General features: G+C 42.6%; 2 protein-coding genes across 7 annotated transcripts in view; one reads left to right on the top strand and one right to left on the bottom strand.

Annotated features, from left to right (window-relative positions):
- Positions 1–537: 537 nt before the first annotated feature.
- On the bottom strand, positions 538–5,236 carry MRPS12 (mitochondrial ribosomal protein S12). The gene is made up of 5 exons (XM_078608705.1): positions 4,947–5,236; positions 4,060–4,117; positions 3,522–3,664; positions 2,394–2,462; positions 538–1,581 (listed from the first exon to the last, which is right to left on the bottom strand). The coding sequence occupies exons 2-5, from the start codon at positions 4,115–4,117 to the stop codon at positions 1,405–1,407; spliced, it is 447 nt and encodes a 148-aa protein (XP_078464831.1). The 5' UTR covers positions 4,947–5,236; the 3' UTR covers positions 538–1,404.
- A 472-nt stretch (positions 5,237–5,708) lies between these two features.
- IFT43 (intraflagellar transport 43) overlaps positions 5,709–22,958 on the top strand; it is a 28,922-nt gene continuing 11,672 nt past the window's right edge. For 2 of the 6 annotated variants that reach the window (XM_078608707.1, XM_078608708.1), the window contains exons 1-6: positions 5,709–6,069; positions 7,395–7,496; positions 9,756–9,773; positions 12,304–12,374; positions 14,780–14,821; positions 16,809–16,852. In XM_078608707.1, coding sequence (XP_078464833.1) covers positions 6,034–6,069; positions 7,395–7,496; positions 9,756–9,773; positions 12,304–12,374; positions 14,780–14,821; positions 16,809–16,852 — 313 coding nt within the window. In that variant the 5' untranslated portion in view covers positions 5,709–6,033. The remainder of the gene's footprint in view (positions 6,070–7,394; positions 7,497–9,755; positions 9,774–12,303; positions 12,375–14,779; positions 14,822–16,808; positions 16,853–22,958) is intronic. The other 4 variants (XM_078608710.1, XM_078608711.1, XM_078608709.1 and 1 more) reach the window with 3 other exon arrangements.

The following is a 22,958-nucleotide window of genomic DNA, read 5'->3' on the forward strand; positions in this document are numbered from 1 at the left end:
TCAACAATCCTCTTGGCCTCCCAACCTTAAGCTCAATACAAGGGCATACGCATTACCTCCCAAATCCATTAATCCCCCTTACTATAAAGGATAAAAGCAGATTACAACCTCCAACATTCAAGAACTCGGCAAAAATTTTACGTAAAAATATTACCCGGGGCAGACTTGCTAATGTAAAGACAATGGCTAGGGCACTCAAGTACAAAATCAGCAAGTTTCGAGTTCCAATCTTAATGCCCATCATCAGCAACTATCTTCTGTTTGTGAAGGCATCTCTTTTCTCGACTCTTCTGATTTTTTTGTTTTACATCTAAAATGTCAGCATAGCTGTTCCAACTTCATAACAAGATTTTGATCTCTATGAGAAAAAACCAAGAGCCTGGATTTTGCTTCTATTCCCACTGAATTACCTTTTCATAATTTATGTAATCCAGGAATAATGGTATCGATACTTATATTTTCTATCCTCAAAATATTTTTTGTGCTGAACTTCTTCGTTTGGTTAGGTAGACATTGGCAACACACGGCTCAAACGCATCAGTCGTAAAGGTATTTATTTTGTAATTTTACCTAATTACGATTTACGCGCTCGCATAACAGGGCGTATCGTGTACATGCTGTGTCATCACAAGTGCAGTGCGAAACATGTTATTAACCGCAATGTTTTCCCTGGTTGTAAATCCCTTCTAAGTGAAGGATTGTAAATGCCTATTTCTCTAAAATTATATGAAGATTTTATTAGGTACAACTAGCGAGAAATAACTGTTTCCACGCTCATGGCACCACGTTGTAGAAAGAGCCCATTTTGATACATATTTATATACAAACATGACACTAGTATATTTCCGAGGAAGAAACAAAAAAATAAAAATATATTTACAGAACCTTCCAATACGATTGCATTTCATGTTCCATAAATCCATATTGTATTATATAGTCAACATTACAGCTGTATCAACGATGATACATTTGATGCACACACCTCAGGCCCATGGTGTTAACGCAGGACCACCAGGTAATACGTGGCAGACATAAGTTCCTTGAACGGTACGAGTCCCCCAAGTTCATCAATGTATCTTTTAAAGGGGCCCCCTGCTGGTCAACACACGGGTGAGGTTTCGAGCAGAGAACAGATGTGATCACAACACTCATTCTCACTTACACAGGTCAAGCTCCTCCCGGAGGAACCCTAGAACGTGAGCCATGCCCTGAGGACCCCTGAACATCTTAATCTGGAACCACTGTTCACTTTGTGCATGGAAATCACTCCTCTGTTGTCTGTTCCGCTTTGCGAATTTACACATCACTAAGTTGTGCTTCTCACCAGAGAGACACATCCACACTCTCCCTCAACCCTCTATCCTCCCCACCCACCAACCCATCCCCAGCTCGTGTTCCCATCTCCTAGTTCTTCTTCTTCTGCACGTGCGCACAGTCAAACTTCCCGCGCACAATCTTGAGCTGGAGGCCGGGCAGGTCTTGCGTACGGCCGCCCTCCACCAGCACGATGTTGTGCTCCTGCAGGTTGTGTCCCTCGCCAGGGATGAAAGCAATCACCTCCTCGCCATTGGAGAGTCGCACCTGTGGTGACAGCCCGGGAGGGGGGGGGGGGCTCCGTCATGCGAGCCTTGGGGTGGCGTTTCACCTCGACTGGTAGCCCAGAGCCAACATTCTCATCGTGGGCAAAAGCTTATATAAACAGACCTCAATAAATTAGATTGCTCAAGAGAAGGAAGACGTCGAACAAAGGGGACTGGTGATGAACAAAGCAGTTAAAATTGGTAGATAACTGACAGCAACAGAGGGACTTCATTTGACCCTTCATCCACGATTGAGCAAACAGAAAGGAGCAAAAGATGTCTTTGTGCCTCCAGATACGAATAAACAGTTTTTTTAGTGCATCAGCTGATTGGCTTTCCAGACTAATATTATTCAGCAAAACATTTGTTTAAGCAAGCAAACTCTGCATATTTTTTTACTTTCAGCATCTCAAAGCAGATTCAGGCTTTTGTTAAACACATGCTGCTGAGTTGCCAGATTTTATTGGCAAGAACACTACATCTAAATAATGAGGCCCTGTTCAGAGGGTTTTTGCTTACTGTGTGGAGACACAGAATGAAGGTGTGTGATACACATTATTACTCAATGCTACACAATGCATAATACGTGTGTTTCCCATGGTGGGGGGCATTGTCCCTGGAGGATTACCGCTGTCAATCTCCCGTAAAGTGGTACTAATTTTACCCACCCCAGAGGTAGGACACACACCGAATCGACCACTTCAACTACCTTTCAATTGGAAGTTGATGGAGAAGTCATCGTCTGCAATTGGAATATTAAATTATTCAGACTTAACACGAGCGCTTGTGTCAACATGATGAGCAAGCACTTACCTTGGCACACTTCCGATTGGCCGAGTTTGGCTTTTTGGGTTTCTTTATGAACGTTTTGAGAATGACGCCCTAAAACACAAGGACCGCAACAACAATTGTAAACAATAAAAAGTACTGATAGATGTGTCTACATCATTACCAGAAATGTTTAATTCCATACAACCACTGCCTCAATGCGATTAAATGGGGAGTTCTCAGGGTGGAGAGGGATCAATACCCTCCTAATAAACAATAGTACATGCCCCCTCTCAATGATTAATTCCATGAATTTAAGATTAGATTATATATTAGCTTTTGCGCAAGTGATTATATATAAATTAAATTAACAACCCAAGTGCATATTATTGGTTCTTTCGGTAAAGTCACGTAGAAGGGAAATAATAAAATAATAAAAATAAAACATAATAAAATATGTTAACTCCTCTGTCAAGGCGCTCTCCTCCTCCCACCCAGCTTAAAATAAGCTGCCAAGCTTAGCAGTGTTCATTAGGACGCTGTTTTTCCGACAGCTCTGTTTCTTCATCTGAGGACGGCTGCTTGCGTTGTGGCCGAAACGTCGTAAGAATTATAATTATTTAATTTGTATTATTTTATTATTTCCCTTCTACGTGACTTTACCGAAAGAACAAAGAATATGAATCCCTGCAGTCACGAAATCTTTAAATCGAAAAAACCCAAGTGCAGCCTGGTGTAGACAACAGACAGAATCAAGGCCGGTTGAACGTGGAGACATTGAAAACTACACGCTGCACAGTTTCACCTTCATAATATAGGTTTTTGGGTCAGATCGCGTTATTTATAAATGTGTGGTAAATAAATACAATTACAATTCCTTATAAGGGAAACAAATACCAATGAATAACAATTGAATGATTACCAATCAATTGAATGATTACCAAACGTTGTACTCAAATTTTAAAATGCTGTTGATTCTCTCTTCAACATACCGATGGGCTAAAGAAATAAATTATTTTGTCCTTTGAAAAACGTGACACATTTTTTATTGTTTGGCCGTGTCGGGTGGTGGAGGGTTACGACACATTTATAAATAACGCGATCTCACCCAAAAACCTATATTATGAATAATATTGGTCGCGAAAGCCTGCTACGTGTTAAACTGAGTTTCACCTTGATTTGCGGCCGTCCGAAAGTGGCTCCCAGCTTGGGCGGACGCCGCTTTGGGGGTCCATTCCGATGCATTTGGTTGAGGGTGATGGTGGCATTTGGCACCAGCTGTGTGCATGGAGCCTGCAGCAGAGCTGAGCCAGCACCTATACACGAAGAAAAACAAGATGTGAAGCAGATATTTAATTCTCAACCAAAGGGTACATTTACATTTTACGTGGTTATTTATTTGCAATCATTGGTGACAAGACTATCAACTCACTACACTTGAGAATCCGGATTCGAATCGGGAACTCAGTGCTACAGGTTCAGCTCCAAGTTCAGTCCTCTACCCGGCCACCTTCAACACTTTTCCTGATGAGGTGTGTTGTGTTTTTAAGTGTTCATAGCATGTGTGACAGAGTAGGTGGATGGATATAGATGTGTGCCAGTTTGTGAGTGTATTGAGTGGAGTGGCACAGTGGTTCGCCTTATAATTCCTGGTCTATTGACCAGAAGCAGATGAACCACAAAGTAATGTATGTGTCTCTCTGCACGTTACCTGAGAGAGGGTTGAAGAACGATGTTCCCAGTGCCGTGAGCCTCCTCAGAGCAAACATCTATGTAATCAAACACAGAATATCGATTTAGTTTCAACAAAACTTGTACGGCAGAGGTTAAGAACGAATGGCGCATAGGCCATATGTGAATCATGTCATGGTGGTCAGCCAGTAGTTCGGGTTTGCGGTCATGTCTGCCCAACGCTTTACTTGTTCTGAGGCTCTGGATCACTCTTCGTAGCTAGCCACCCATAAAGACACGAACATGTACGGCCCTTTGTCAATCAGCTGCTTCATCTCGGAAGTCAAGCTGGCTTGAGTCTGGAGAGTATTTGGACTGATGACCACCATGCATATAATCCATTGCTGTGGGCAGCGGCCGCCAGTGCAGCGATTGTTGTACTGTATCTCTCTATACTCTCAGCCACTGACCAGAGTGGTGAAGTATGGTCAAATAACCCCCACGACCCGCACATGTGTGGGGAGACCGTCACCTAGCAAATTGGGAAAATAGCCGATAATAACCCATTGATCAGTAAGGCAATGCACTACAGTACTGAACCGCACTGTAACACTGACTCGCCTCTCTACCCTCAATAGAATGCAGCCTCTTGACAATTATCGTTTTAATGGGTCCTCCAGCTCCTTGCTAACAACGATTCTTTAATTATTATAAGTGATAAACATAATAGGGGGCGCGTAAGGTCACGTAACCTTGTGACTCAAGCGCCGAGGCCTAACACGTGTTTATTTGCTAAATCACAAGATCAACCAACTTGAGTAGCACAAATGACGACCGGCAAAACGCAGAGAGGTATATGTGTGAACGTAGTGCATATCAACATTACCAAAAAGTCAATACAGAATAAAGTTAAACAATAATCGTTACCTTGTAACTTGACGAGTCAGTCTCAATGAGACACTGTACTCAATCCATGGAGCAGCCGACACCAAGTACGTCATAAACACCCCTCTATAATGGTTTGTTCCAATGTCTCCTTGCTCCACGCGTAACGTTTTTAGATGTACCATGTATATATTAGGGTTTTTTTTATTTGAATAACATTTCTATATAACTTCACATGAGGCTGCGGAGGTTCATATTTGTTCATTAGACGTGTATTACTGAAGCGTATCCATTGCTTTTCACTTGCGTGGAAGCGAGGCTCAATGCACGAGGCATTCGATACCCTATAAAATAATGGTTTGACCCATTTTCCCACACTCAACGCATTCCATTGGGGATGTACCACAAAATTCAGAGGTGTTAGAATTCATGCAATAACTATTTTAAAAATCATTCATTATTCTGCGGTCCTCTGTTGAATTTTTTTAAAAATTTTTATAATGCATTTTTATTTCGACTTCATTGGTTCTCGAATTATAAGCATTCGATTCAAGATTTTATTTATTATTTAATTGGATAGTGATTTATTATTTTATTTCTATTATTATTTCTATTTATTTATTACTTATTTTTTACCTACGTGACTTTACCGAAAAAACCTAAGAGTATAATAATTCGAATTATAATTCGAGAACCAATGATTTCCACCAGGCAATTGAGAACGCGAGGCTCCGCCCCCGCCTCGCTTCCCATTGGCTCGCGCGTCTCCGCTGACTCCTCCCCCCCCCACCGAATCAACACTAGGTGGGGGGGGGGGCGTCCAGCATCATCACCAGCTGTGCTCTATACACTGCTAAGTGTCACCAATCAACACGGGCTTGAAACGAACGCCTGCTCACGAACTGTTAGAATCGCTCCATCTCCGTGGGCGACGACGTCCCAGATTAATTGAGCACACGCGTGGAACCTAACAATCCCAAATTGTCCCCGCCTCGTCGTTCCCATGGTTACCAAGCGTCTTTTCCTTACCACTGCTGGTGTTGTTGTTGCTGACAGTTTTAACTCCGTAACAGCGGCAATAATCGATTCCTTCTTAACTGTTGTGTAATTTCTCTGCTCGCGTGGTGCCATGGAGGACATAGACATCGGGGACATGAGGAAATCGGTACGTTGGCGTGCTGAGGAGACACCGGCTCGGCCCGACGCGGCGGTCGGGTTTGGGCGCGGGGATAGGGGGGGCTGTGGAAACTAGGAAAGTCCGGTGGTTCGCTAGGCCTCACGGGACCTCTCCGCTTTATTAATTCGTTTTTGCATTTATAATTCTATAATGATGTATGGTATGCGTACGAGAAGAGCCTTTGTGTTAATCCACTGCTGATCCACATTGTATGGGTCGTGGAGATTATTTGGCCACACTTAACCACTATGGTCAGTGCGAGTTTATGAAGGCGGGCAGTTACACTTCATGATGCATCACATAGCCCGTGAGGCTTATCACATCTGTTTTGCATTGGTGGTCGCACAAACGTTATCCAGGGTCTGCTTAGCAGTTTAAATCTTGCCAGGCCAAACTCATTCAGGGTGGTTTTGTCATATGCCCAACATTGACAGTATTCAATACAGTAAATAATAATTGTGACTGATGTACATTTTAATGATCTTGGGCAAGACGGCTGATATTGAGCGAAAATGCAATCTTAGAGTGCTTTAGAAACATCCACAAATCAATTGTTTTTATTTTGGGCCCTACAAAATGTGTGGGGGGATTGGTACCTTGTTCTGAGTCTAACAATCTATGGATACCCATGCATAATGCCCTATTTAAGCACACATGTTTGACATACATATTAATCGTGAAACAAAAAAGACCTGTACAGCTCACACCGGCATATCATTTGGTCGTATCATTATTTTATATTGTGAACTTCTCCCTCATAGTCCAAATTTGTATTAAGTATCCACCATTGAGGCATACGAATGAAAACTATGTTTAAAAAGAGAAAAGGTGGGTTTATGAACTGCTACTTTGATTTCCTAAAGTAGGCACTCTTTAAAAGGCACGAGTCTGAGAGGAGTGTCTGGCTGATACTTTGATCTGCACTGCCTGAATCACCACTTATATGCTGTCATTGTCTCCCCACATTACAAATAGTACCTCTCGCGTCTCTACAACAAACCTTTTTTTAATAGACAGTAATAGACAGTATCATACTCAAAACAAATTGATGAACAATTATGAAACACTACATCGAAGAAGAGCCACCCATGCTTCTTCAGGGTATCATTGGTCTGCTGTTGGTGCTTTTGGCATGCAGGGGAAGAAAGACCTAAATCCAAATGTTGCTGATGAAACAAGCAGAGGACTCATGGAGGACTATAGTATTGACTCCAACAGATCTGGGATCTGGAAGAAAAAATGAAGCAACAGCGAGTTGTGGTGACACCAACGCCACTGACCACGATGACCTCTTGACCTTGACCTGATTTCAGACTGCGAGAGCAGGCAGGCGAGCACGACGCCCAGAAGCACAGGAGGCCACAGACGCCATTCCCCCACCCAGCGACCGCGGTTCCGCTTCAGCCAGCAGCCAGGTGAGCTTTATGCTTGTTTTATAGAATGTAAATGTAACTATAAAATTAAACAATTTTTATTTCACCAGGTAAGACCCACTGAGCTACACAGTTCTGTTTCAAAAGTGACCTGGCCACAAATTATAGCTCAACGCAGTTGCTTACCATGTGGAAATGTATAGCTAAATGCTCTAAACGCATGTTGATTCTAAGTGTGGAGGGGAAATCTGGAGGACCCCCGGAAAAATCTACATGACCATAGGGACAACATGCAAACTCCAAATATATAGGCGTCAGGGTCGGGATTGAACCCAGGAACTATATAGCAGGCAAGGTAGTTAACATCTCGCCATATATGCTTTATTTGTTATACCAATTGCATTGCCATGTTCCTGTTGCCATTATGTAATGAGATGAAGAAATTCCCCTTCGTAATTCTCACGGGGAACAGAGTAACATCACTTCATATGAGAACACGCCAGAAAATAACATGACACAATTACATTTGAAGCCACTTCACTCAACCTTTTCCACACTAATTATTGCGGCCTTAGATGCCCTGTGAAAACTTAGATCGCAGTCAAAATTATATTTTTTCATGACGAAAGTTTTTGGTTTCAAGTGTCCAACGGAAATTCACGTATGAAGTCGTTAATAACCAGGCTGAGACAATACACTTGGAGAACTTGAGAACCTGCTTTAATCACAGGTGGCTGATACACTCTTTCGAACCTGGGATATCAGTGGTCCCAACACAGTACTATGACGTGACATTAGCCTTCTGAGCTGCCCAGTAACCTCCTTGGTGATATTTAAGGCACAGAAACCTACTTAGGTGGTTGGGTAGATTGTGGGGGCTTGTAATGCACTGAGCCAGCATCGTTGTCATTCTGTTTTTAAATAACAGTTGGCTACTTGAGAGTGCATCAGGTTCCCAAGCCTTTGTTAACCTGATTTAAAAAGCAATATTTACATATTTCATTTATTTGCATTACAAAACTGATATCCAATTAACATGAGGCTTCGGCGGTTCCGAGTCGCCCGTTAAACTTTGTAGACATGTATTTTTGAAGCGCATTCAATGCTTTTCACATACATGTAAGCGAGCCTCAATGCATCGGGATTTGACAGCAGACGATGTCAGCAAATACCCCAATAAAATATAATGGTATTTCGGGTCATCTTCCATTTTTCCTTATATTTTATTCTAAATGAGAGTAAATCTATTTATAATTAATGTGTCCTCTATTCCAACTGGCCAACTTCCAGTATCACTCCTGAGGGACTCACATTGACCGAAGTTCATATTCGTCTAGTTGTTACATTCGGAATTTAATCCATCACAGCCTGAGAAATGTCACGAAATTATCACGTGCCAGGAATTAACACTAGATTTTGAGAATATTCCTTCATCCATGATTTTCATGAACTTGGCGTATATTTTACAAGCAGCTTTATAATACTTAGAAAATTTGATTGCAAATTCTTTTGATCAAGGTTCTACCTCATATGTATTGTAGAATTTGTGCACTTTCTGTTAATACATCTCTAATAACTGTTTTGACTTGTTTTAATCTTAAGGGTATATTAATGTTGTTTTCCAATGACTAAGTCTTTTTGTACAATTTTTGAGTTTAAACAGAGACCCGGATTTCCCTTGAAAAATAGACTTGTAGTCTCAGTGGGCCCTTGCCTGCATGAAATAAAACAACAATAATTGTCCTCTTCTTGGTTCTTTCGGTAAAGTCACGTAGAACGGAAATAATAAAATAATACAAATAAAACATAATAAAATAATTCTCACGACGTTTCGGCCACAATGCAAGCAGCCGTCCTCAGGTGAAGAACAGGTCTGTCGGAAAGACAGCTGTCGTGAGAATTATTTTATTATGTTTTATTTTTATTATTTTATTATTTCCATTCTACGTGACTTTACAGAAAGAACCAAGAAGATGAATCCCTGCCGTCACGAAAGCTTTAAATCTAAATAATTGTCCTATTGAATAACTGGCGACCATCATGGAATAAGGGATTTTCACCACTGGCTTTGGGCTGTAAATGTAAATTAAAACCATCCCATGCTCATTCACACACTGACTTTGATACTCAAAGTGTTGTTGCGTTCACTTTTGTTTTGGTTTTTAACATTGAGTGTGATGTCTCTGGTCTTGTTTGGTTTCCGTGTGTGTTTCCGTCATCGCTCTGATCACTATGTGCATTTTTTCCCTGTGTTTACTCACGCTATGCTACCATTATGTTCGATGTGTGTGGCTGTAAAAGGAGGATGAAAACGAAGAGGTATTTTGCTCGTGTTGATGGGGGCGTGTGTTTTAACACTAAACTCTGTAATTGCCACTGCCAGATTTAGTCTTTCACAAGAGGGCACACGCAGTACACCAGCCATACAATATATCAATTACTTTTGAATGTCATTAATCTCTCATGTCTTGGTATTTGTTTTCTAAGTTTCTTTTGCATAGTTATATGTAACCAATCACGTGCACATGATTGTGGTAGTTTGATTTTTTGAAATTCTTAGGATGTGCCTGCTTCTTTTCTCTGTAAAATGAATATGCCCACTCCGTTTGTACGGTTTCTTGTGATGTTTTTGCTTTTACAAACTAAAACAAATCCACATTTTATGTTATCTTATTCATACCAGGAATTATTCCATTAACAAAAATACAGTAATATGATTCTAAGCACCCGTAATTATACTTTTAAATATACTTTTACGTTAAGTTATTTGGTTTTTAAATAACAAAGTCCACTTTTGAACTGAACATTTCCCTTCGTTGTAGCACTATTGTCAGCCCGTTAACCTTTATATTACCCCTCGGGGCTCTAAAATAAACATTTTGCTGTGATGATTTGCAGAGCTGTCTTACGTTCCTGGTCAATTGTTTTTCTGCTGCCCATTGAGGATGGTGATGGTGTTCATGGTGGTGGTCAACGTCATGATGAGATTTTTTATAGCAATGACGAGCCTGATAATAATTATAACAGTGGTGACGATGATGATCAGGATTGTAATGATAATGCTGATGATGGTGGTGACAATAATGATGATGGTGACCATGACGATGAGATTCTTAACGATAAGCTTGATAATAATGATTTCATTGGTGATGATGACGATGAGGATTGTAATGATAATGCTGGGGATAATGGTGATGGTGACAATGAAGTTGGATACACAGAGACACGTGAGGTATGTGTGATGTTGGAGGTATTCATTGGGTTACTCATTTGATTTTGCTCAAAAAGTGTTGTACCAGTACAATAAATTATCTTCATCCTTTTTATTGGAAAACCCAATGAGTACATTGCCAACAATAAGGCTGTGCTCTCAGCAGCTTAACTAATACTTCTAAATGCCATGGCAGTAAGAGGAAATGCACTATCAAATGGCCTTAATACTACCTTTTTAAGGGAGCCAATAGGTCACTTAATTCCATTCCTGGCAAATACATTGTCCATCTGCCCATCCATTTCTCTGAGGGTACTTTAAAAAAATACCCAAACTCGAAAACATCCTGTAAACAATCTCTACAAAATTGACCAAACAGCTTCCTATGGCCAATGTCCAAATTTCTATATAGGTTTTTATGAAATATTGGCAACAAAATGCTTTCCATAAACTGTTTTTTTAATGAACATTGTGCTGCATACCAGCACGATTTCCTTACATTAGCATGCGTGTAAATACTTGTGTTGAATTAAATTAAGGCTCCCTTAATTAACTGTTTGGCCAGCTTGTTTGTGTATATACTGTCTGTATATATATGCATATTCCTATATATATACACAGGACCATGCCCAGATCACCAGAAATGTATCCAATCTTTTTGGATATTGGAAGCTAAGCAGGTTTTAGCCTGGTTAGTTATTGGATGGGCAACCACCATGGTGTAAAAGGGGGTGATACATTGTGTGCAGCAAAATACATTGTTGAACTGTACTTCTATGGGCTGCCCACTTTCACCAACCCACACTGACTAGCATGGTGAAGTATAGTAAAATAACTCTCCATGACCTGCATGGCATGGAGAGGCCCTCATCCAGCAGTAGATTGGCAAAGGGGAGTACGTGTACCTTTATATCGTGTATATAATGCAATTATCAAATAACCAAATCCAGTATGACATAATTTCCAGTGTGTGATGGGATTACCTTTACTTAGCAAGTACCAGTTGAATACTTGTATGATTACCATGTTTTAATGAGAATGTATAAATGATTCCCAATAATTTAAAAGTGGAAAATGATATTCCCATCAGCTTGGGCTGTTGCAATGACAGGAGCAGTCATTGCAGACAGATGGTGTAACAACATTTTTTGTTTGTTTCTGGGGAGTAAGTGTTATTTTCTAATTGATTATGCCTCCAAAGTACAGAAAATGGATATTATTTACCTATTTTCAATGAGAAAACGTGTGCATTTGTGTTATTCCTTCACATAAAGTCCTGGTCACAAAAAGCAAAGTTTATGACCCGAGTTCGATTCCCGCTCACGGTCAACACACGTGACGATTATTTAAACCGGTCTGGGGCCTCCTCCCCTCGGTCGACTTAGTCTCAAATGAGTACCTGGTGCGTTGTGTAAACATCGCCACTGGGGAGACAAAGGCGGTCGGGCCTGGTGCTGGCCACCCACCCCCTCGTGTACCATGCCGGCCTTCATCGGTGCTTGCTAGCAGCACTTTCCCCAACAGTCTGTTAAGGGATATTTGTCTTTTGGGGATCAGGTGTTTCATGTGGAGAGAAGCAGGAGTCAAGTTGCAGTGATATGGCTCACTCACCGATGTTCATCATTGCCCCTGTCGCAGTCTCCTGGACCCCCACCAAAGCCGTCGCGACGCCATGGAGGGTGGGCCCAGGACTCGGCAGGGTCGGCCAGGTGAGGCAGGACCTTCATTTCCACCTAAAGACTCCCACTGGCATCCACGGGACATGATCCTGTACTGTATAACATCTGCACCGTCGCATGAAGCCCATGAAATAGAGCCTAACAGCTCATTGGGCCCTTCTGAAATAAATACAATCTAAAATCTAAATCCTAAGCGTACACAAACACAAATCACATCAATTCACACAAGAGATATTCCTAATGCTGACCCTCATTCTTTAAGATCAGCAAGTACTATTTCTAACACTCCCAAAGCAATCAGTTGATTCAACTCAGCTCGGTTGGGATCAGATTAAAATGATTGTATAATAATATAATACGGGATACTGTAGCCCTTTGAAAAGCATCACAAACCACTTGGCCTCTGTTTTAGTTGCTCTGTCAATGATTTAAATTAGGTTTGGTGATAAATGTTACGTTTCTTTTTTCAGCTCCACCTATTAATCGCTGAGAATCTATCCTTATGCTTCACAATACGTGGGATCGTGCTTTTTGAGAATACTATTACTATTTTTGCGACTTAATATACATTTACAAACACAAATTGCTTTCACATAATCACACTGAATAATTTTTGTTTGTTGAGATTCTAATGCTGTTCACTTCTGAATCGGTAAATAGTTATTCGATTTAACAGAATATGCGATCAGATGGGGCAAAAATCTGGTCAATTGTTATTACGAACTGAACCCATGGTACACCCCTAGTGGATACCATAATACGAGCTGATCCAAACACTGAGTGCACAGCAGAATTTCTGAATTGAAGGAATGTGCCTCTAGATGGTGCCAGACTACACAAAAAAGCCTCACTCCCGCACATTCATCTGTTGTATAAAATACAAACATCACCAGTACAGCCATATAGACTCGAGGTCAAAGTGCTGATAGTGAACGGCCTCCTAAGGTCGGCACAGCACACAAAACGGTTGTGTGACCAGCACCGTGCCTGATTTCCTTTGTCTGTCCACAGCTGATATTCATACACTGCACCCTTTAATCATCATCAGTCAAGGTCAATCCACTGCTGGATAAAGGCCTCCATAAGCAATTGCTATCGCTCATAGTCCTGTTATATAACAATCCAGACTAGCAGCTGCACATAAGCTGATTTAATCAATGGAGGAATGCACCATTTTAAGGCTGAGTTAATCCAACAGAAGGACAGGATAGATTAACTTACCCCTTGCCACTGGTGGTTTCTATGGCCAGGAATTGAACCCAGCTTTATGGAATGCAATGCAGCATCAATATATCTCGTATAACCTGGAACAGACTGTTGGGGCAAGTACTGTTAGCGAGCGCCTATGAAGGTCGGCATGGCACGCGAGGGGGTGGGTGGCTAGCACCTTCTTCGTCTCCCCAGTGGCGATGATTACACACCGGACCAGGTAATAATTTGAAGCTGAGTCGACTTAGAGGTGGCCCAGGACCGGTTCTGATAATCATCAATGGTGTTTGCCATGAGCGGGAATCGAACTCGGGTTGCTGGGTTTGTGGCACAGCATGATAACTGCTACACTACTACTTGCCACTGTATACACTTGTGCATGCACACACACAGCTCCTACTATGGAGAATCAAATTTCATGCAAACACAACGTTTCTGTGACTGAATTTCACTATATTTCTGTGTATGTAGTAGCATGAGGTGGCTGGATGTCTGAATGGACTCATTGGTCGTATTCTAGCATGGAGCCAGCACCATTGATTCCAAGTTTCAGCTGGCCACGATTAAAGTGGGTTATCGTGTGTCGTGAGTTGATGACCTCAGCCTTGGTTATCAATGACTGCATGCAAACAAATCATCTTATTAACTTGCTTCGTCTCTTTATTTGAATTATTGCAGCTCAGTGGACCAGAAACAAATATTTGATTCGTGTGCGATTAGTACACTTGTAAAATGCCAATATAATAAGATGGGACAGTGGGCAAGAGAGGGCAGTGCTGCAACATCATTGCTGTTCTGTACTTCTATGTGCACATGCCTATGCTGTCGACCTTCAACCGTACATGTCGATGCTGTCCACCTTTAACGATCGGCTTGGTTAAGTATGGTTAAATAAGTATGGTTAATGAACCATACTTACCCAAGCACAACTCTGAAGTGCCTTATTTGACCATACCTAACCACAACTCACAAAAAAAGGGTGGGGGTGGGGCTTACCTCACCCAGCAGTGGATTGACAAAAGAGCTGTAGTAATGTACAAGGCTAATAAGGTTAAGTTGACCCCCGACTGTGATTAGAATGTGCAGACTCCTCATATGTCACTTGAGCACTTGAACCACTGTGCCACCTCGACACAGTGATTATCATTCAGGGTCAAATGCACATCTGTTACACCTGTCCGTCCTATCCACCTTTTCTCTCTACCTCCTCCTCCTCTTGCATTCAGGTCGGGAAAAATACGGAGTGCTGGATCGGTGGATGTGGAGGAGTAAGTTGTGTTGAAATTTTTTTTTAGAAGTGAAACTTACTGCATAACTGTGAAGTTTGTATCACTCCACACATTGCAAACATGCTGGCAGTGATGCACGTGTTGAACTGGATACGTTACTGGGGCAAGTGCTGTTAGATAAAGCAATTTTCAAAGATAACGGCAATGATCCCCAATGTAGCCCTATAGGCTCCGAGGGCAAGTGTTGTTTGCGAACATCTATAAAGGGTGGCGTAGCACGCATAAAGGTGGTCTGGCTAGAAACATGCCCTTCTACCGCTGTCTCTCCAGTTCTGTTGTTCACACACCACGTCATATAAATGATGTACATATGAGTTGACCTAGTAGAGGGCCAAGGCTCTTTCGACTGAAACTAAACTAAACTATTTTAATTTTACGAGATGAGGCCCACTGAGGTATAGAGCTCTTTCAAAAGCGACCTGGCCGCAAATTATAGCCCAAATGATGTGGCTCATGATGTGGAAATTTATAGCAGCCAAATATTCTAAACGTAACGTTGATTCGAAATGTGGAGGGAAAAACTGGAGGATCCGGAGAAAAATCCACATGACCACAGGGAGAGAGATATGCAAACTCCAAATATACAGGTGTCAGGGTCAGGATCGAACCCACGATCTGTATACCAGGTGAGTTAGTTAACATCTCGCTACCGGCACCCCTCATGTGCATTGTCAATTGTTGAACTTTGCTTTGAAGATCCATAACACAATGGCGTTAGAAAACACCATATTCACGAAGCGAAAGATCCTCCGTGTAGCTTTAACAGATTGGTGGGGCAAGTGCTATTAGCAAGCACCTAGGAAGGCTGGTAAGGCGCACGAGGAGGTAGGTGGTCAGCACCACGACCTTTGTCTCCCTAGTGCTGATATTCACACATCACCATGAGGGAGACTCAGGTTGCCGGGTATATAGCGCAGTGCGCTAACTGCTAAACAAACACAAACATTCCTCATATAGCCTTTATAAACTTTGGGGGCAAGTGCTGTAAGTGAGCACATATGAAGCCTGGCACTGAGCACGAGGGGCTGGGTTGGTGGCCAGCATCACGCCCGTCCACGTTTGTCTCCTGAGTGGTGATGTTTTCACACCACACCATGTACTCATTTGAGGCTGAGTTGATTTAGGGTACGCCCAGGACTGGATCAAATAATCCTCACTGTTGTTGGCTGTGAGCGGGAATCGAACTCGGGTCATCGGCTTTCTAGCACAGCACGCTAACTGCTGCACTACCACTCTGCTACACTACTGCATTTTTATACACATATATACACATACTTTACAAGAACAACCGTCGTTCGCCACTAAGTGGTGGTGACGTCACCACAGGGCTTCTGCCAGGCTAGGTGAACTACAATGACTGTTGGGGCAAATGCTGTTAGCGAGCACCTATTAAGGCTGGCACGTCACACGAGGGGGTGGGTGGCCAGCACCATGCCCGGCCGCCTTTGTGTCCCCAGTGGAAATGTTTACACATCGCACCAGGTAGTACTTTGAGGCTGAGTCGACCTAGGGGAGGCCCAGGACCGGTTCAGATAATTGTCACTGGTGTTGGCCATGAACGGGACTCAAACTCGGGTTGCCAGATTCGCAGTGCAGCACGCTAACCCTTACACTACTGCTCCCCACATATATACACACGAACATATACATTCATACACACACATGTGCATATGCACACATACAGACACATATATATGTACACTTATATAGGCACATGCAATACACACACGAGGCTAGAAAGGGTTAAGGCCCTGCGGCCCGTGTCTCCCTTCCATGCCCGGCCAACAAAGGCAAGTGGGTTAGTGAGATGTTCCCGGAGATAACCGCAAGATGGGACTTTATCGATTTAACGTCACAGAGGGGCTGAGTTTTGTGTATATATATTTTTTTAACTGGGCTTTCGTTGACGGCCCGTTGTACGCGTGTCCTGTGTCCTGTGTGTGTCACGCGTGTGTCCCATGTACAGCACCAGATTGCAGCAGGCCAGCCCAGAGCCATCTGAAGACGGAGGTGGGTCTCTCGCGATACTGCAGGGCAGGGTGGTTCCATGAAACTTCTGTGAGCTGCTCTGTGTAACAGTCCTTGGTAGAAAGGCGATACGATACTACATAGATCATCCTTAAGGAGTGGAAGGCGGGGTACGGAGAAACTGTTATGAATAGATAAAATGGCATTTATTTATCTTGGAAAGCCTCACTGAGTCTCAAGACTCATTTTCAGGAGGGTCCTGCATTGGGATATTTTTAATGAGTGTGTGAATGTGGGACAAAACCGGAGTACATGGAGAAAATCCGTGCATGTGAAGTGATAGCAATCAAATGGTCACACAGCCTGGTTCAAACCCAAATGTTTGTACTGCTACTGCCTGACCACCTCAGCAGACCAGCATGTTTTGGAGTATTACAGCACCCAATGATCTTTGTGCGATCCACCAACCTGCCTCCAAAGTGCTGAATTGCAGACATGTGTCACCATACACATAAAAATGTATCGCAGAGTGTCTATTGTATTGCTTAGATGCTGCCTAATAAAAGTGATGGCAGTAGAACATTTCATTTTTTTTTACACATAGTGGAAATGCAGGATTGCATTGCACTGCACATTGATCTCTTATGGGGATAAAACCGCTAAATGTTTGACAAGTAGGGTAGCAGAGCTGTCCTATGACGATGATCCAATATAGGGAAACAACTATCCCATTGCCACATATTTCATGCAGGGTTACACCATATTGAGAATTGTTAAGGGGAATTAAACTTTTACATTATTTATGTAAGGAGATCCCGAATAAGTCTCAAACAGGTAGACACTAGTCATGTAGGCAAGCACTGATAATTATACAAACAAAAAGAAAAACTGACATGTACACTTGATACAGTAATTTTGCTGTGATGGTTCCACCTGAAGACGGAAGCTTGTGTTGCCTCCGAAACGTTGTGATTTAATTTATTTGTTTTCTTTTAACCTACGTGACTTTACCGAAAAAACCAAAGAGTATGTACAGAAGGGCCAAAATGCTCTGATGGTTTCTAGTAATTGAGAAATGGATAGACCATTGCCATGCTGCTCTCAGAGTCAATGCGTCGCCCGGCTCCAAAAAGCATTGGGTGGCCTTGAATCAGTGGTGGGAATTCCACATTTAGCACGGTCCCACACGGTTGGCTATCTATGGTGCGAAAGAAGTTCAACATACGTACTTTGACCACTGTTGACTTCCCACAAAGCGCTCCTCGTTCTATTTTCCCTGGAGAAAATGATTAGCTGATCTGATTTTAACTCACAACCTTCCAAACATTACTTGAGCTCTCTTAACACCAGTAACCAATTGGCCAGATCGCCTGTACGTATGCTTTATATAGTGTATCAAAATATAACGCACAACTCAGTCTCAATCCACTTCTAGATGAAGGCTTTCCCACACCACGCTGGTCATGGGGGTTGTTTGACCATGCTTCACCATGCTGGTTAGTGCAGGTTGGTGAAGTGCAATGCCCAGGGCTGGTTCATACATTGCACACCACTGATGTTAGCCATTATCAGGAATTGAACTCAGGCGGCTTGGTTTCAGTGTAGTACGTTAACCACTCCACCACCACTCGACCTTTACGTACACTCTGTACATTGCTGCATATATCATATGTGACCAGGTTTTGTGCCATTGTTTGCTTTTGTTACCACTACATTTTCAGTGCCACAGTTTTATAAACTGTCAGATTGTATTTTTACTGATTACTTGCTAATCGAGGCTCTATATCTGTTTACTGAGTTGTAGAGAATTCCTCTGGACCAAACTTGCCACAGGGTGGCTTATGGGTGATAGTAATGATGACATACAAAACACACACACACATACACACAAGTTAGGAGCTCAGAAACCGCTTGTGATGAATAGCATGTCGGACGTGGGCTGCACTATTTCTCAGCACCGACCACCCCATTAATCACTGCCCCACACCCCCGGGTGACTCCTAAGCCCACCGTGTGTCTCCCCACTCCATCTCTTTCTCGCCCATCCACCCCACAGTTTGGCCACTTTCGATTTTTCTCCACTAAGCAGCACATCATCAGGCAGCAGTCAATAGCGGCTGCTAATCACGACGTGCCTTAGTATCCTTAGTTTTTTGTTTATTACTGAATTACCCACACTGCTTTGCAGCCGTGCCATGTGGGTACACAAATCGAGGTATCTCCTTGCTCAAACATGGGAGAGGCGATGCTCATTTTAATTGGCAACTTTGAGCCATTGGTGGAAATGCCGCATTCTCATGATGGGAGCCAGTGTATCCATAAGACATCCACGGTTCACCTTTCACAAAGTTACACTTGTTTTAGCAACTCAGAGGGATGATGAGTGATCGGAATACATAGAGTTAGGTTTCCTACAATGATTAATACATGAGTTGAGTACGTATGTGTAAAAATATATACATGCCAAATATATATGGAGGTCGAATGTCAGCTTCGGTGAACTCAGCCCTATTATCATCATTATCCTCACTGACCTAAAATTGCAACACTAGGGAGCACAAAGAGATTTGTTGTAATCCTTGAGATTGGTTTCCTCCACACAATCTCTTACGAAAATGTGTTATTCCTCCAGGGTCTAAGGTTGACAATACCAATGTCATTTCTTGATAACCTTCCAGTGGTCATTCTGGTTCCACCGAGACTACATTTGTCAACAATAGATAATTTCTGTAGAAGTAGAAGATTGCACACAGACAGACATTTTGACACTTTGGCATTGTGGTCAGAGAGCTCAACTTTCAATGTCAAGGTCACAAGTTGTGCCAGGCACAGCGGTGCATGCCTGTAATCCAGCACTTGGAGGCAAGTTTTGGTAGATCACATAGATTTGTAAAACTCCCAAAACCGCTCTGCTGCAAGGTGCCCAGGAGATAGCAGTGCAGCAAATGAATGTATTGGATCTATACGTACAGAGCTTTGAATGTTATCCCTTCATATGCATTGGTTTTTCTCTGAGTTCGCCAGTTTTCTCCCACATGCCAAACACTCATAAATGGAATCGATGACGCTTTCATGGATAAGGGACTTTATAATTCTATCCCATTGAGGTGGATAAACTAAGCTCTTAATATCTCTGTGGTGCTGTGAAGAGACCAGTTGCTCCCATAATAATGTGGATTTACCACCATCAAATCAGGGCCACGAATGGAGATGAGTACCGCTCTTTGCTCATTTGAGCGTGGAGTGACTTTGATACATAGAAGTGCTAATGTGGAGACTGAATCTATTGACAAGATCGCATTTGGTTGGTTATCGAGTCACAAATAAGTTGATCACGACTAGATATTGACGAGACGTGAACACGCCACAACATCTTTGTGTCGTTTTTTACAGCGATAATGCTAGCCTCCACCCGACTTGATCGGCCAATCGGGGTCGAGTTTCAGGCAACTTCTAATCCCTCTTGCGTGGTTAAGTCAAGGCACCTGTCCCCGTGTTCACAAGTCGACCCTGTTTTGTGCGTTACAGCACCGCGGTTATTTTGGCGACAGGACTTGTACACAATGGCCTACTTTTTGTAAAGAACACCTTGTGTTTGCCAACTTATGGAATTTTTCTCTGTCAATGTTCGTGTAATTTTTCCATGATGCACTTCTTTTCTGGGCTAAACTGTATTGAAAGCCTTGTGACAAATTAGGGAAATGTCTTTTGCAGATAAACTACAGCAAATGAATCAATAACAACACTGGCAATGGAATTATGACTTAGCATTTGGTTGTTCACATGTCTTCTTTCAGAAAAATAAAATACTAAATGTCATTTATTTGATGAAAAGCTGCACATGCATAAACATCCTAGAAGTGTCACTGTTATAGGGCTATGCTTCCTTAAAACGTTTTCTTAACCTTTAAAAATACAATTGCCCTCAATTTACATAACAACCGTCCATATGTGACCCCTGCTTTTGTTTTCCTGTGGCTGTTATTTGCTTTTCTACCATAGCAATGCCGCGTTTCTTAATGCAGTCATCAGTCAAAATATAGCAAAACAAATTTCAACCAAAAATTGGTCTGTTGTGCAGGATTATAGTTGAACAGCTCTTGAACTATATTTGTTAATCGCAAAACATCAGTGGTATCTGTTTTGAGCAGCACGTGATCACATTATACCCATACATTTCGTGTTGTGAAATCGTGGAGACCGGCGGCGCGACATGAATATTTAAAAGCCTGCACGTGCTTTGATTTATGTGCGGTTGTTCAAGGTAAGGAGCGGTGTTGAGCAAGGGTGCATCTTGTCACCCACGCTGTCCAGTGTCACATTTGACTGTGTTCACGAAGACCATTTGTACGGAAGAGGTGGCAGAACACCCAAGGATCACAATTGATCATTGAGATTTGAGAGTTGCAGTGTGCGGATGATGTAGGCATATTAGCTTGGACCTTGGCAGGGGTAGTTGTGCATTCTGAGACAGGACACTGATGGGTAAGATTATCTTCCCAAAAACAAAGTTGACTGCACTGGTTATGGATGGGCTCTATTTGCCTTTATCACAACTGTAAGTAGATCCTTACTTAGACAGAGAGAACATGTAGTAAAATAGTCAATAATACAGGAAGTTATGAGAAGGAGGCCAGGAGACGTATTGTATTTGCAGGGTGGATTTTGTTGAACTAAATTAAGCTGCTGGAAGAGTAGAGAGGTCAACTTTAGAACTAAAAGATGGGTGTTGGAGTCTAAGTAATGTCTATTAGTATACAGGTCAGAGATCTGTACTTTTAACGAAGCAATTCGAAAATACACTTCTCTCCTTCGAATACAGGTGCTTTCTGAGAATACTCTTGAGTTTCATGACAACAATATAGGATGATCAACTTGGATGTTAGGAATAGAACATGGCAGGAAAGTACTGTGAAGCGTAATAATGAAGAGGCGGTTGTGATGCGTGGAGCACTTGTGCTGGATCAAGTAAGGAAAGCAATGAATCGGCACTCGGAGGTCAGCAACCTAGGGGGGAGACCTCAGGTTCGAGCGAGGTGGTGGTAACGAGATTGTACAACCGCTGTTGACTGATGATTATAATGATGATGACGTGAAATAATATGGATTTTTGTCCACCGGCCCTGGGCAACCAACTTTATAGAATACTTAAAAGTGGTGAAAATGTGCGCATATGTACATAAATACACTTATATAGACGCGTACACACTAATGGCTGCAAGCACATTAATACGAATGAACACATTGCAAATACTCAATCACGAATGCATAAGGCTGATACACATGAGAGAGAGAGAGAGACTGTAAGTTCATACATATGATACAGTCTCTCTCATTGCGCTCAAGCAGCATTTGTTAAAATAATTTCCTACAAATTTACATTTTGTTCCCCTTTTCCCTCCCTGTGCAGGTGTGCGTCTTGAGCGAGTGAGCGAGCGGGCGCGCGGGAATCAGATTTGGCGGCGGCATAATTTGCACGCCGCCGTGTGGCCTAACGCATTTACGCGCTCCCCGCAGGCCCCCCTAATTGAACAGGTCGCTGGGAGCGCCGCCACACAGGCGCGTTCGGCCTCCCTCTCGTCCCGCCCCCACCATCCATCACCCGCCCATTATCGCCTGGGTTAATCCCTTTCACGCCTTCCCCTTATTAAATAACACATCTCTATCGGGAGCCGTGACTGCTTTGCTTTTTCCTTTTCGCTATTTTTTTTTCCCTCCACGGAACGTTTCGCGCGGACCCGGCTGCGCCGCTTGCTTGCACGACCCCTTCCGTTCGCGCGATGGCAAATTTCGTTTTCGGAATGAGGTTAGGGTACGGCTGTTTTGCATATGGTTGAGCTACGCTGGAAACTTTTCCATGAGTTTTTTTAAATTTCTAATTCCATTGCCTGGAGTTCGATCAACACTTTGTAGGTCATTGAGGACTGTGTTGACGCTCTGTGCATCACTGGTGCGCGTTCAAGAGCAGCTTGTTGTACCTATATGCGCTGTTGGTTGTGTTGGTTCATCCACTTCCAAATCACTTTGTTAACTAAACAGCAGTACCGTGGTCAAGTGACGGGTCAAATGGTGGTCATCGTGCCAGACGCGGCATTGGAGATGACGAGGTCGAGCTTGTGACCATGGAAGCGAGTGGGTGTTGATATTA

This window comes from Lampetra planeri, chromosome 30 (genome assembly GCF_965212315.1).
Source record: "Lampetra planeri chromosome 30, kcLamPlan1.2.h2, whole genome shotgun sequence".
Classification (NCBI taxonomy): domain Eukaryota; kingdom Metazoa; phylum Chordata; class Hyperoartia; order Petromyzontiformes; family Petromyzontidae; genus Lampetra; species Lampetra planeri.